The 16419-nt window shown below is 43.3% G+C and overlaps 1 protein-coding gene across 1 annotated transcript in view; it reads left to right on the top strand.

Annotated features, from left to right (window-relative positions):
• Window positions 1-9363, top strand: part of Liprin-alpha (PTPRF interacting protein alpha) — a 46307-nt gene extending 36944 nt beyond the window's left edge. Inside the window, exons 22-25 of the mRNA XM_075887271.1 lie at window positions 1202-1299; window positions 1858-2033; window positions 6142-6210; window positions 8955-9363. Of these exons, the coding sequence (XP_075743386.1) occupies window positions 1202-1299; window positions 1858-2033; window positions 6142-6210; window positions 8955-9011 (400 nt within the window). The 3' untranslated portion in view covers window positions 9012-9363. The remainder of the gene's footprint in view (window positions 1-1201; window positions 1300-1857; window positions 2034-6141; window positions 6211-8954) is intronic.
• Window positions 9364-16419: the final 7056 nt, after the last annotated feature.

The raw sequence follows: 16419 nt of genomic DNA, 5'->3' as shown, positions 1-16419 counted from the left end.
ACGTGGCTGCAGAAAATCTCACGAAGCTGACATGTGTACTGAACGGGCTATAATCGAATATGCGAGGTGTCAAGTATTTTCTCAAAAACTTCGCGTCTCACAAGAACGAGCCAGATTTATCGCGTCCAGGACGATCTGGTATATTCACTGATGCATGAAACATACAAAGTGGTTTGTGTTCGGTTCTTGCAAACGCATTAATACTGAGGCTAACACAGTCAAACAAGGGAGCGTCTGCCTACTGATAATCCTCAAGAGGACGCTCCTGAATTTCGCTAGGCAGCACGACAGTCTATGAACGTTGCAAATACCTACACTCAAACCTCATTATAACAAACTTGCATCTTATATGAAAATCAGTTTATGTCCAAAAATTTGTTATAAAGGTTTATTTTTGACACTACAGTTATTGCAACACTATTTTTTATTCATTTCGTTTTAACCGATATTTCGTTATATCCAGTGTTATATCTGGTTTCGTTATAACGAGGTTTCAGTGTATATTTCGTTGTGATTATGGTTGGGGGAGTGTTTTGCATTCATTCATGGTGCGTTCACCTGTAATACATTGTTGCAAAAGTGGGAAATGGAACCTTCAGTGCAAGCCCTTTACGCTGGGTTGCGCTGTTCTTTTTCTTATACGCCCCTGCATTAAGTTTTGCTTTGTTTCTTTTTTTACTCTCTTATATTTGTAATAATTCATGAAAACATCGTTCAGCCTGCCACCTTTTGAGCTGGTTTTGTTCTTTTAGTGCATGAAATTTGACAGGCCTGGTTGCCGCTTTCGGAGTCTTCAGTCTAGCCCAAATAACATGATCTGGGGCCCACAACAGACAAGTGGCACACATCTTGTGACAGAGTTGATGACTGCAAGTTTGAGCCGATTTCATTCTTTGTTTGCTATTACAGCAACATTGATAAGTTGTTGAATAAAGGATGTCACTAAAGCCAACATTTCCACTAGTTGTTTTCTCAACATTTTGGTGCCACTTACGTTCTCTGCTTAGCAAATTTTCATACCTTCAAGGAGCCTTCTCTCCCTGAGCTTCTGTCCTTTCTATAGAATGAAAAGAGTGAATTAAAAAAAATGGTTCTGGCTTTGTTCATTGTGTTGCCAAACACTTGTGGAGTGGACTGTCTTACGAAATCACTCAGGATCGTCTAGCTTTTACTTTGTCTCTCGACCCTTTGCTGTTTGCAGAACAAGCCTCCAGTGTGGCGTGAGCTGCCTCAAGCGAGTCAACTATGACAAACAAGAGCTGGCAGAAAGGAGAAAAAACAGTGAGAATGAAACAAAAGGTGAGTCTCCCTTCTGCACTTCGCAGCTTGGCCAATTACATTGCCAGGAATCCTTCTTTGGCTAATGTCCTTGAAGATGTGATAAAGGGGTGAATGATTGCCCCGGTAATATAAATGTCATGCTTGTAAATAGAAAGCTGTCGTGCCTGTTCGTGGAGTTGCATATTTGATGTCTTAAAATAGTGCAGTTAAAGAACACACTGTTGGCAAACGAATTGTCTGTTGACAGTGTATGTACTAACTGCTCGTTATAATCTTGTCTGGCACGGCTTCGTCGAGGTTTTTAGAATTACAGCCGTGTACAACTGTTGAAGCAGCTCAGCCGTGTAACTGCGACTGGGTGTGCATGATATCGTGCGCAATTTTCCATTAGCTTTTCTTTTTTCGGTTTTTAAACCCAAAAAGCTTGATCATTCGACTAATGGGAACAATAGAGAAGCTAACTGGTAATACAAGAGTAACTTCGGCTGCTACTTTTCCTAAATTTGTGTTCTTGTGTATTGTGTTTCGATATCAACCAGCTCAAATCTGTATTTTGTTGTATTTTGTGGTCTCCAGATGTGGTGGTGTGGTCCAATGAGCGGGTGATCAAGTGGGTGAACACCATAGGGCTGCGCGAGTACTCCAACAATCTTCTGGAGTCCGGGGTGCACGGAGGGCTTGTTGCCCTTGACGACACCTTCGACCACTCCGCATTGGCCCTGGCCCTGCAGATACCCACACAAAACATTCAGGTGAGAGCTGTGGCAAAATGACTTACACTGAAATACACTTGAACCTGAATGTAACAAGCAATGTAGAGAAGTAAACTTTAGATACTCTATCGCCATTATCAACGTGTAACAAGAACAGAGGACTTTAATTAACGTGATCTTAGCGAGACTTACAGAATCGACTTAGTTATGCGACCAATCTAACTTATAAAGAGAGGCAGAAAAACTGCATTTCAGCGCGCCAGTGCTTTATTTAAAAGTAGTTATTTGATCTAAGCACCACACACTTATGTCTAATGCACACCCAACTTTCATGTGCAACTTCACATGCACCTGACTTAAGGGGGGACGCGGCACTTCGGGACCGAAAATCAGCCAAAAAATCGAGTTTTCGCGGACCTTCTTTTCGCGTTCCCGACATCATTGCGCACCTATTTACAAAATTTCATAGCCGAATACCATCAACTTTTATCGTTATTCAACTTTAAAAAACCGAAAACGGGCGTCCTGCCCTTTAAATTGAGGGCGAATAGCGCAGGTTTCGGCTCTACGATACGCGGGAACTACGCGCTCGATCGGCGCCATTTTGGTCTTGTTTGAAAGAACGCGTTTTCAGCTGTTTTTTTTTATTCAGTAAGCAACATTGAGCGTTTCCCCGGCTCGAAAAACGGGGCCTCAAAGACGAAGAGCCGCGCTCACTGCCATTGGCTAAACGGCGCACGTGACTGAAATGGCGCTTTCCGGTTGGCTGGAAGCTCGCGGCTTGCGCCTGCATACGCGACCCGACGCCATTTTGAAAGGGTTACCGCTGTGACGCCTCGAAATCGGCAGAGCACTCTGAAGCTCCTGATCGTATCGCCATGCCTGGAAATGCAAAAAAGTATCGGACCGTGCACGCATTTGGTCGCAGGAAACGCAAAGGTCGTGGGAGAGAGTCTACGAAGTCATCAGAGCCCTTGGTTGACTCCGACGAACGATGTGTCGACGCTCCGCGGCCGTTCAGCGATGGTGCGACCGAGCGCGTTGCCTCCGACGACGATGACGGTGAAGCGAACTCCGGACGACTACGAATCGACGCCAAGGTGGTGACAAACGCCGAAGTTGAAGAAAATCATGCCCGGGAGAAAGCGACGCTCGACCGGCTTTCATCGGCGCCAGCAACTGCACGGAAAATTGACTTTTTCACCGCGAGTTGTAGCGAGGCAACCGCACAGGACTCGGACCACGCTGCTCCTTATCTGCTTATGCATCTAGATATCTTAAACGCGATAATGGGTGCCTTGTGTTGCAAAGCCTGCCGCGGACCGGCTACGATCGTCAGAGGGGATCGGGACTACGGACTTGCCGTAAAAGTGCTAGTGCAGTGTGAAAGGTGCGGCGAGATCGCGAATGAATGGACTTCGCCCCGCGCGAACGGCACGAAAACGTGCAATCCGTTTGAAGTAAATCTTCTCGCTTCGAGGGCGATGGTGGCTACCGGCAATGGCCAAACGAAAATGAACGATATTTTCGCAACAATGGGCATCTCACACCGCGGTATGCACCACAAGACGTTTCAGCGGCATTTGAAGAACACGCTGGCACCCGCTGCATCGCGAGCGGCTGAGTCCGCTATGAGCGAATGTGCGGAAAAGGTTAGAACAATTTATGATGACTTGTGCTTCGGCCACCGGGGCAATATTGCCGTTAGCTACGACGGCACATGGAAGACGCGAGGCCATTCTTCCCACATCGGCGTCGGCACAGTTATCGAATTATTTAGTGGCTACGTGTTGGACTACGTCGTTCTTTCCAACTTTTGCCTAGGCTGTGAGGTGGGCCCAAAGCCTAGTAGTGAGGGCTATCAAGAATGGAAGGCTAACCACAAATGTCAAAAAAATACGAACAGCAAAGCGGGGCAAATGGAAGTGGAGGCGGCTCTAATTCTATTTCAGAGGTCGCTTGAACGCCATGGCCTGCGCTACACAACTATGCTGTCTGATGGAGACTCTAGGACATTTTGCGCCATACAAGACGCCAAGGTGTATGCTTACATTGACGTGCAGAAGGAAGGCTGTATTAATCATGTACAGAAACGGATGGGCACCGCATTGAGAAACCTGGTGCAGAAACAAAAGTGCGATGGGAAAAGAGGCCTTGGTGGGAAAGGCAGGCTCACAGGTGAGCTGATCACCAGGCTGAGCACATATTATGGCCGGGCTCTGAAATCGCATGAAGGTGACGTGGGCGAGATGCAAAAGGCTGTGATGGCCACATACCGCCACGTCACCTCCACTGGTGAATGCTCGGACCACAGTCTGTGCCCAGCTGGTGAAACTTCATGATGTCGGCACAATGCCGCAAAAGCAAAGGGTGAGCCCGACCCCAGGCATGCCTACAATCTACCGAAAGACGTGGCAGAGGCATTACTACCGGTTTATACCCGGCTTTCGAAAAGAGCCCTGCTTCAGAGGTGCGAACGCGGCAAAATGCAGAACTCCAACAAGAGCCTACATTCGGTAATCTGGAGTTTGGCCCCCAAGGAGCACCATGCGTCCCTGTTCACTGTTGAAGCAGCTGTTGCAGAAGCAGTGCTGCGCTTCAACACGGGCAATTTGAATTCTGCAATGGCAATCTTAGGTGAAATGGACATGAATGCGACAAGTACTGGTGCCAGGAGAGCGAGAGAAAAAGACCACCGTCGCAGCATTGTCTCCAACAAGAAAAGAACAGCCTCATTGGAACTCCGGAAGCTAGTGAAGAGGAGGCATGAGCACAGAATGCATTCAGACTATGCTTCTGGTGCGTTTTGAGGTTGTCTTGTTGCATCTTCTGCAATAAAAATGTGTGCCCACGTTTTTTCTCGATTTCTCAAAACGACAATTTTCATGTGCTTCCCATTATGCCGGAGCAATATCTCTTGTTCTATCTGGGTTATCATTACGATTTCTTTTTTGTTTCGAAGATAAATGCAGGGGATGTGTCGTAAAGTAAGTTTTATTGTAATAATTTTTGGAGAAAATTCTCTAAATGGATCTTTTGTTTCAAGTGTAGATGGGGAAATTTTTCATGTCATATTCAACATCCCACAACTTTGCTTCGAAATAGCCCAGAACAATGATTTATACTTTATTGCACACTGTGAACATACCGAATTGGTTCTATAGATTGCACATCAATATCCAAGTTACAGTTAATTAGCTAATTAGGCCTTAATCGAAAAGGTCGCAGTTCATTATATCTTTAAAACTAATTGTCACAGCAAAAAAAAGAAATAGATTTTTGAAATCAGCAGTAAAATCTACATAGGCTCTCCAAATTTGACTGAGGTACTCGCAAAAATAAAAGAGTTTTTGGAAGGTGTAGCATCCCCCCTTAAAGTAGCAGATTTGTGATTGTGGGGTTCCAATGTTTTGTTGATGAAATACAGAAGTTTTTGTAACTCAATCCTGAAAGCAGTGCGCTTGTCGTCATCTTGCATGCAAAAGCTTCTTTCGCCACCAGTTACAAGTGCCACTGGCAGCATGTGACTATTGCTAATGCCATAAAATCATTGATGTATGCTTTACATGGAATTAAGTGAGTGGTTAAATAGTTGACTGTGAGCTGTTATTTTTGCTGAAATTTGCCACGAAGACTATTGCTGCAGCTTTTGCAGTTATGGTAGGAAGATCCAGGGGGGTTACTATAAAAGTAGGTGCGCACGTGCACAGTCTAGTGGTGTTCAAATCTATGTTCTACCTTCCAAATGGAAGTGTACCAACACGTGTCTTAATAATGAATGAAGGGGTATTGAGGGACATTGAAATAATTTAAATTAAATTGGTTTAATTTCATGCAGTTTTAATGGAAGCCTGCTTCACACACTTCTAACCGATACTATAAAGTCTGTGTTAATTCTTCAATTATTTATGTCAAGGACATGACCTCTTTCTCAAGATTTTGGAGGCATGAACACCTTTCTAGCAGTATGATAAGGCAGTGTGCTTGCTACTGTGCAAAGATTTCCATTGCTCCTAATTGTTGGAATTTTAACTAAGCACAGCAAAAGTTGTGACTGGCTTTACAGTTCTGCTGTCAACATTGTGGTTCACTTCATCTATTGCTGTACATTCATATTACTTCATTCGGTCGCCTGCAACTTTTTCAGGCACGGCAGCTACTTGAGCACGAGTTTAGTAGCCTCCTTATCATGGGGACTGAAAGGAGACCAGATGACGTAAGTGTGCCTCCTTTCTTCATAATTCGATGTTTACCATATTTTTGGCTTTTGAAGGTTGTCTTCCTAACACGGATATTGTTGTGTAAAAATAAAAAAAAGGGTGCTTCTTCGGAATTGTAGAAATCATTTTTATTTTCCTGAGGCAGCGTAAGCAGGCAACCACGAAGAGAGGACACAAAAACCCCAATACTATGCAAGCTGTTTCTCCATGCTGTTTTAAGGAAATCACTTCGTACCGATTTGATCAGTTGAATGCAGTGGAACTTCGATTGTACGTCCTCTGCTTTTGTGATGACCCGCATTTTATGACGAGTCAGTTTGGCCCCAGAAAAATCTCCATAAAACAGGGTTCGTAGCAGTTCTTGAAACCCTTGAAAATCCTTGAATTTCGAAATGGCATTTTTAAGGCCTTGAAAACCCTTAAATTTGTCTGAGGTCCTTAAATGTCCTTGAATTTTGTCTATGGAAGTTCTTTAAGCCATAGTTTAGTGGATTTGTTTTAGTTAGCTTGGCAAATATGTGCTCTAAAGCCAACAAACCATCCAGTCGAATTCGTATCTCTAGCCATAGTGAAGTGTTGTACTGTGTGCTCTTCTAGTACACTGTAGTTGCGGTAGCATTTGTGTGGGTACAGCAGCAGCGAAACAAAGCCTGGATTTTTCGTGGAGACTGTGCAAGTGTGCGCGGGTATCTGCAGTCTCATCACTTATAATGGAACTATGCCGAGCAAGTCCAAATTCCAGCCGCCTTGATCTTGCATTGCTGCTTATTAGGAGTGGATTGCACCGGATATGTTATCATCAGGCAATGTCTTCCCATGTAGGAAGAGCTTCGACGTGTCATTAATGGGGGAGTCTACTCTCAAAAGTCACATGAAGAGTGCAAAACACATTGAGAGCACAATAGCGACCGCAGTTCATTGTAACTTGAGTGCGTTTATGGTGCCCACCATACATATAAAACAAAGTACAAATTTTTTCTGTAAAAAGTGGTGTTGTCATTTTCTTCAGTTTCAAGTGTCATTTCAGGTCCTTGAAAAGTATTTGTTGGGTCCTTAATAGTCCAGAAAAACCCTTGAAGTTTGTTTCACTTAGGGGCTATGAACTTTGTAGAAGTAATGTATTAAAAACCTTAGTAATGCGACGAAGTTTTATGCCAACCCCCTAACTTACGACAACTTTCAGATTCCATTTGAAAGAAAAAACGAGGTTTCACCGTGGAATTCGGGAGAACTTCATTAATTAGCAGTTGTTACAAGAGGCCACTTTTTCGAAATCTCAAAGCGGCAATCGGTTCATCACATAAAGGACTTTGATTCTCCCATTTGACTTGACTGCCTAACTCTACTAATTAAAAGGTCAATTAATTAAACTTTCCTAATTACTATTTCAAATAGTGCCTTAAACCTTCTTAAGATGCCTGCCACTACAGAAAAAGCAACTGAGAAGACAGCAAGCAAATAGCCCCTTTTGTTGATTTTTAAAGAACATTGGACACATTTTTTGAAGCACCCTGTATGCGGCTATCACAGCAGCGGTAGATTAAAGGCAATAAAGTTGTGTAAAGACCCAAACTGTTTAAGCATTCCTGTTGTTCTTCACTTACAGCTATGGTGGAGCAAACTTTGGTATTAGTCTTCAGTTGGCCTCGTAGAAAGCTTTGAGACTCATTTGTGGCAGCGAGCTGCGCCATTCCTTCTCAGAAAGACATATGCTAGTTATTTCAACGAAAATAAAATGTTTTGTGCTTGTACAGTGTACTCTAAGTAAACAGAAATCTCTTAAATGGAACTGCTGCTTAAATGGAACAACTGCCTCTGATATGATTGGTTTAATCCCTGCATACTGCACCCCAGTTCACCGCTCAATAAATGGAACTCCTGTTAAACGAAACATTTTCCCAGTCCCTTTATGTTCTGTTTAATGAGAGTCCACTGTACACTAGACTCTCAGTAAACGGAATCTGTTAAACGGAACTACTGCTTGAACGGAACAAATGCCTCTGCTATGTTTGGTTTTGGGCTTGTATTCTGCACCCTTGTTTATCTCTCAGTAAACGAAGCTCCTGTTAAATGGAACATCCCAGACCCTTCAGGTTTCATTTACTGAGAGTCTACTGTATTATGGTTTGAAAACGGATTTTGTTACTTTTTAGGTCACATGAAGTTTTTGGGGATGTGAATAGTTTTGCTCCTCCTTGAGATTTGTATCACTGAGATACTGCAGTAATGTGATGTTTGACCAACCAACTCATCTCTTTATTTTTGAGAGCTACAACCATGCCACCTGCTGTGGCACTTTAATGTTTTTTGTGTTGAACTGTTGAGCATTAGGTCATGAGCTCAGTGCCCCGTCAAGACTGATTGATTTGATTGATATGTGAGGTTTAATGTCCCAAAACCACCATATCATAATGAGAGGCATCATAATGGAGGGCTCTGGAAATTTCGACCCCCTGGGGCTCTTTAACGAGCACCCAAATCTGAGCACACTGGCCTACAGCTTTTTCCTCTTCAAGGCTGTCTCATTCCAGTAGAGTTAGAATGTAGATTAAGCTATGCTTTTAGGGCACAGTACTAGGCTCCACTATTGTTAATAATTGAGAGGTCCCTTGTGAGACATCCTTCATAGCTCTCTGCAGCTTTGGGACATTAAGGGTGGCAATTTTACTGCTGCAGTTGCTTGATATGCTTCGTTTTTCGCATTGTGTGCTCATCGACTTTCTTATAAATTATGATACAGGGGCCCAAACACATGGGTGCTGCGCTACCAGGTCTTCAGGGAGACCGGCTTGTATGATGGATTCTCCGTGACGGGAAGAACAGAGCTTTTTTTTTCCTTCAATCCGAAACCTTCAAGGAAGAAAAAGTCGTCCTGGCAACTCGGCAGGACTACTTTTGCGTGGCTCGTTTCGCATCATCGCTGAAAGGGTGTGGACTGTTTTCAGTGGTGACGACATTGATGGCGGTGTTTTCCAGTGCTTGTCTGCAAGGAGTGATGGCACACTGCTGTTCTACACCTTGCTTTTTTTCCCTACCATGGCATTTTTGGTTCACATTGTCACTTTGCAGACATTTGAAAAGCGAAAAATATGCACTGGCTCTTACTTTTAACTAAGTTGTCTGTCAGCAAAAAAAAAAAAAAACTTTTTTGGCAACTGCGCTGTAGTCAGCAGTGCAACTCAACGACCAAAAAAAAAGTCCCAAATGCACCAATTCCAAAAGACATTGCACACCACTGCTTTGTCAGGCAGTTTGCTTGGCAGCATGCTGAAAGAGATGAAGTTTCCAGGGTTGTAGATTTTGTTTTTGTATATGGTGCCCTAGATGCATACTCTAAATTTTTTTGCTGTCTATACATGTAGATCTGTTTTAGAACATTGTGCAGTAAATGCAAGACGAGCTGTGCACTATTTCAATGTTAGGCAGCAAAATCAGCTTTTAGTAGCTCGAAAGCATTCTGAAGGCTGCAGTACTTCCAAGAATATAAATGTTTTTTTCTTCTTTCTAATATATTGCTCGAACAACTTGTGAAGTGTTTCTGTCTCCATCTTTGAGGACTGTTTTTAAAACACTATTAGATTCATGTCGCTCACTTGTGGCATAAGTTCTTCGAGTAGAAGTAATGCACAATTAAACTTAACTTTGCTTTGTGGGAAAGGCAGAGTAAGGCATTGTAGTTCTCATTGCTTCTTAGTTTTGGTTTTATCACTCAATGACGACGGGTAAGAGGAGTCTTGTCTGGAGGGCTGAATGACACTGTGTAAACTCGAACACTGAAGCAGTTGATTGAATCACGTCAGTACACTGTCACTTTCTGCATCTTGCCAGCGCTTACAGGTGGAGTAAGGAAAGCTTACCTGTTTAGGGCAAGCCCAGGGAGCTTCTTTTTTTTTACTTCATTGTTTTTGGTACGCTCCCATGTATGCGGGCCTTTTGCATGTATGATGTTATTGACTGTGATCAAGTAAAGGTTTCCAGGAACACTGTTGAAGTTGTGACAGGGCATGATTTTCCTGTTTGGCATAGAAACAGCACATTCGGCGAAACCCAGGGCACTTTGAACACTCTTGAACTTTGTGACAGACATCCGGAAATGAGTATCACAGCAGAAACTCTCTCTAACACACGTGCTCTTGGTAAATGTGTTGTAAAATTCTTGGGAACTTGGTGCCGCCTACTTCGCACTTTTCACGTGGCACGCTGTATTGGGGAAGTTGCACTGAGCTGTTTCACTTGTGCAGGTGCAGATAAACAAGCATGACTTTAGTATAAACGTCCCTAACAGACCCACTGTCAGCCAATGTTTTGCGTCTAATGCAATGAGCAGGAACGCATAGGTGTATCTGAATGCATTCCAGTTGCTTGAAGAGAGTGCATCGTCCGGGTATGACAGACTGCCATGCAGCTTTAGCAGCCCTTGAAGGATGAAACTAGCTGGATCCAAGACCAAATTTTAACTAATGTTTCTTTTCTTCAATCTTTTGGCCTCAATGCCATTCCACTTTTGATCGAGCTTTGCACAATGTGGAGCTGTGTGCTATGTGAATTCCTTCGGCTAATAAGGCCTCTGTTGCTGCTTTGAGCTTACAGTAGCTTTGTGCCTGTGTTGCTCATTATTGAAAAAAAAAAAAAAAAACGGAAACAGATAGCTAATGGGAAACTTATTGTATTGTATGAGTCACTTAACTGCCATCTGACACCATTATTCGTTTTCATTTTTGAGGTGCACAAGAGAAGCCTTTGAATGGCAACATTTTAAAACAACATTCTAACGAAAGTAGCCTCATCAATGACATCTCACAGTGATCTTTTTATTTAAAGAAAAGTTTAGCTTCTTTAAGCTACATTACTAACCTGCGTTGTCGGATGTCAGCACGGCGCAACGCATTTTTCGAGGATGCTTGCTCGTGCTGACATGAAAACATTCGCACTGTTAGGTTGAGGCGAGATTGATGGGTCAGAAATTTTTTCCTTCTTGTCAGGTGGTCACATTCTCACATATTGAAATGTGTGTTTGAGAAGCAGCTTTCATCTACAGTATCTAATCTTTATTTGTACAGTTTTTTTCTTCTTTTTAGTGTTTATATATTTGCAGCAAATTGCGCTTTTGTTGTTGAGTAGTTTCCAATGAGTTGCCAAGGCCAGGCCTGGTTTACAATGATCTTTATCACTCAAGTCATAGTTAGCCCACGTTTTTATTTGCGAGCGTGTTCGCGCATAATAGTGTAATATATAATGCACAGCACCTGAAGCACATTTTGTTTTTAGTTTGCTTTCATGCCCATGCTATGCTGCGACTTTTTCTGGACAGTGTTTTTCATGCAACTGGGAAGACTAGTCAGAAAGCACACTTGTTGTTTATGTGATTCTGGTGTTGCATTCAGCCAGCATTTTTCCTTCCTTTTTTTTTCTTATTTGCAATTGCACTGGCAGCTTGCATGTCAGAATGACATGCAAATGGTCTTTTTCTCTCCTCCTATTTTATAATGTTCTAGGTGAGCCATTTAGCATATTAGAAATATTAAATTAGTTTTTATATTATGCATAGCACTTGATGCGATCAACTTGCTGGAAGGCAAGCGTGCGTGTCACATTCATCTGATGCGACCACAGCACTGATGAGAATGGGGTTATTTAAGTATTTTGACAAAACCTGCATCGCGGAGTTCTTATTCTCGAATGTTGTGTACGATATACTTGTGCCAGATATTACGGGCGCTGTCATTTGAGACTACTGATCACTTGCTCGGCGTACCGAGGTTTAATGAGTGTACTGAGGTGTACCAAGTGTATCGAGGTGTAATGAGGGTATTCAATTCGCCGAGGTGTACTGAGTGAGGCTGCTCCCCCAGAACCATTTGTGTCAAGCGTTCGTTTCGAGGTTGCTACATTCATTGACCTTGGCTTTGTGTCATTGCCATTCATGAAGGGTGTTTCAGTTAGCTGCTGTTCTTATGCCATTTAGGGGCATGTAGGACATGCAGAATGTATGCCTGTATTAAAAGGAACGTCACTGTTAGACGTTATGTTTTAGGCTTTTTTTTTTTACTTTCGTTTTGTTTCCTTAAATCCGGAATAACTACGATGCACGCAGTCAGTTCAGATTTACAGAATTTGTAAGGGAAAAAGAAAAGAAACAAAATATTGCATAATGTATTACGGAGTTCTAAAATGCAGCAGCTCGAAGGTGAGATGACTGACTGCATGACCTACACATATTTTGGAGCTAAGAATCGGTGTTGGTGCATTTTCATCCTTCCTTCCTCCTTCTTCATTTGTTTCACTCGTTAATGCTATGTCAATGTGTTTCTGGGTTGTCGCATATCCAGCATTTGGGGAAACATCACAGGAGGTAATGAGCACTGTGTTCGGTATGATCTATTTTGTGTGCAATTCAGGGCTTCTGTGCTTACCAAAGAAACCAGAGCAGTTTCCAGTACTCCTTGCAATGAGCTACGAAGTCTGGAGAAGGCACAAGCGCTACGTGCGAGGCTTTCAGTGTGTCGATGCTGTACAGAAGTGGGTTCAGTGCTGATGTTATATAATATGAGAGCAATATCTTATGGAAGGATAAACTAAGTGACAAATCGTAGGAGCTGTAAAGACACCCGTTTTTGTTTGCATTCTTGTTATTTACTGCTAATTTTGGAATGGAAGCTATGGGACATCTCTGACATGTGGCACATCTATGGTATGTGTTATGAATGAATGAGAATACTGGTCTGAAATGCAGTGTTGAGTTTTGTACAGGAGCAACTATGACATGCTTGGGAGCGTTTGAGTGTTGTCCCGGCCAACGGGACAAGAAACAATGAGTCAGTCAAACAGTCGCGTAGCTCATGAGTGTTGCATATCATGCATAGACAAGGCTCGTGCTTATGTTCCCCCTCTTATAATTGTTTGATTCTTCCTCCTTTCGAGCCCATCTTTCCATCACAACCTAGCAATCTGTTGTGCACGAGCGATGTCTGTGTGCAAAGGTCGTGTATACTATACGTCGGCTTTTACGCAGACTGTGGGCTGCCCACCATTTATGTTTTTCTTCGTGTTACCTATTTTGTTGTTATGCTGCTTGATTTGCACTTGGAAATGTAGGCTGTGCTACACTTATTACATTGCTAGCTCTGGCTGTCTGATTTATTTGTGCTTGTTTGCAAGGTTTTATTATTTGTTTGGCACATACTTTTCAATTGTGCTACTAAAATGAAACACTCTTAAAAGAATGTGAGTGTGGCAGTGGTGGTACTCAGTTTAACACTTATAGTGTACAAAACAACAAGACACCATACATAGTATGACATGGATACAACGCTTTGTTCGTGTCTTACTGCTGTGTCATGTTCCTTTTGTGCAAATGGGGTTGGGGCACAACTGATATGAGCGGAGGGCACTTGCAGCGCCTTCTCATTCACATACACTGTGTCTGCGCCAAGATAGCTTAGTTTAATTGACAGCACTTCTGTGAATCAAATGCCCTTATTCATTGGCCTGCATGTGCCGTGTACGAAGCCCGAAATTTTATATTCACTGAGAGGCATCAGAAAGGCCTTAAACAGCCAAGACATAGCTTTGTCTTTGAAGTCTCAGTTTAAGGGTAGATCTGAGCAATTTTTGCTGTGTTCATTTGACGATTGAGCGTTTACTCTTGGTAAGGTGGCATGCTGTAAATTATAGCCTATAAACTTTCTACATTTCATTACACTAGAGAGATGTGTAGTGTTCATAAAGATCACCTATAGGCCAGCTTTTATGATCATCGAAAACACTGAATCTAATGGAACTACACATTTATTTGTCTTTGTTTTGTTCACAAATACGGGTGAGCTCACAGTCACAGTTTCAAAGGTGGTCTTGTTTATTTCTTGTGCGACGTGTTGAATTACACATGGCCTGTCTGTTTCAAGTATGTTCCGTCATTGTGAATCACACCAAAAAAAGTCACGTGCCTTCACCAGTGTATCAGTACACCTTGGGACTTGAGAGTTGTGCTTCTTGACAATTGAGGGTTAGTTCTCTTCATTGTGTAAAATCATCATTTATTTCTTTGAGCACAGAAATTGGCAACCTCCCGTATACCTTCTCTTCTCAGTCCTGGCCTGATTTGTCACACAAATACATTGTTTTCGGAGCACAAGCATAGGTGTAGTTTTGTGTGCGTGTCGTGTGCATGTTTATAGAACCTCGGGACGCATCAGTACTACCCAGTGGAACATAGCTGTACATACTGGTGTATATTTAATGTTCATGTCAGTGCAAACCATCTATTTTATGCATGTCTGTTTATTTACCCCGCATAGCTGGTCTTGCCTTTCTTTTGTTTGTCTGCAGTTTTACCACTCGTTTCTCTATTCTGTGGACATTCACAAGCGCTGAGTTAATGACTGCTGCCCCTGGGTGTAAGTATGTGGTGCAGAGCACCATGCGAAATCCCAGAAGTGCACTGTACATTTTTCCAGAGGCTATGTAGTAGGACTGCTGTCACGTACAAAATGAAAAGTATTATACCTATACATGTTGCATTTATGTGCCAGCCAATTCCGTAGGATGCGCATGTCTTCTGTAATGTATAAGCAAGGACCTTGAGTGATGAGTGGCAGCGTTGCGATGTACCAAAGCGCACATGACTGAGCTCCTGTGTGAATCTTGAGAGACCTTTTGCTCTCAACAAGTCATAATTTCTTTTGTAAATAAAATTAACATCCAAGGAAACATGAAGTGTCTTCTGGTCATTATTTATGCATGGCGACTGCACTTTGCAATAGTTGTTGGTGCTAAGAGAGAGAAAGCATTACAGAGTTGGGGAAGTTAGTATGTAGTAGGTATGGTAATGAAGCTAATTTATGCATCAGCCAACCTTTAACGAACAGAAGTGTGCTTGCAGCAGTTGCCCAATGAGTGTTTAGAAAAGGCTCTGAAAGGCCGCTCTTCCAGCTTTTGCTGGGACTGCTGCGCCTCCCGCGCAGACCTGGCGTTTTTTTTTTTTTTTCTTGCTGTTTGCTTGCTGCGCGCACTATGCTGGATCTCAAACGTCCAGCATGGCTTCCACAGAGGCCACGGAACAGAAGAGTGATGCCGCAAAATCAATTTCTTTTATATTTTTCTTCGAGGTCTGGCGAGAGAGTAAGGCGCGGCTCCTCCTCGCCGCAATAAGCACTGAGAAGGCGGAAAAGAGTTTGCCAACGCAATTGAATGTCACAGAACTGTTTTCCTGAGAGTGTTTGCTGTACAGATAAGCTCTCTTCTGTACAGACACACCTGAAAAGTTATTTTCAATTCCCACGGCCTCGCATGTCGGGTTTGGTCGCAGTGATACAGCCCAGCGGTGGTACCGTTATATTTGCGCGCGCCGCAACGTAGCGCGCAAAATAGTGCGCGCGTAATCACGCACTGGGAAAAAAAACATGCAATGCTGGTAACACAAACTTGCGTAGCCGGCTCATCAAAAGCGCAATGACTACATCAATCTTTCTTCATAAGCTTAATTTTGGTTTTATTAACCGTATACTTCAGGTTGGTTGCATATCTTCGATGCCCACAGTGGCCGAGTGGCTTTTGACGTCACATCGTTGGAGGCGCTGCAGTTTTGCAGCCAGTGCGGCGCTTCTCGAGTCGCGGAGTGTGTCGTGCCTTGCCTCCACTGTGCACTAAGTTCCAATTTGAGTCATGGTTGCCCTGTTTACTGACAGCTTAGTTGCAGCTACTTCTTTCTGAAGATGTCATGGTCACAGGGAGGTGAGTGTTGCCTTTCTAGAAACATGAAGTGCCCGAAATGACGATCAAACATCGACAAGCATCGCGCGCTGCCTCCGCTCTGCGGGTTATGGCTTTCCGATTACGCGGATAGCCGATTTTCGTGCGCTCGGTCGCGTTAACGTTGCTACGACGGAAGGAAGATCACTCACAGTTGGGAGCACGGCGACGTTAACGTCAATATGGTCATAACATAATTATCCGCTAAATGGAAGGAAATGGGCCGGAAGATCGCAGGGCTTGCGAGACGCGCGCTGCGCGGAGCGGCGCCGTATTGATTTTTCGGTCGATGGGGGTTGGGCCCGCGCACTGGGTCCTCGAAGGTCGTTTGGCGCAGAGTTTATGTCACCGAAGTCGCGAAGAAACCGCAATGCTTCAAGCGGCGCCGATGTATGCGAACGTACTTCGCGGGTGGCATATTATGTCGAAAGCATCGCACGTCAGATGATGTGGAA

Source organism: Rhipicephalus microplus, chromosome 2 (assembly GCF_043290135.1).
Source record: "Rhipicephalus microplus isolate Deutch F79 chromosome 2, USDA_Rmic, whole genome shotgun sequence".
Lineage (NCBI taxonomy): Eukaryota > Metazoa > Arthropoda > Arachnida > Ixodida > Ixodidae > Rhipicephalus > Rhipicephalus microplus.
This window is presented reverse-complemented; position numbering and strand designations above follow the sequence as displayed.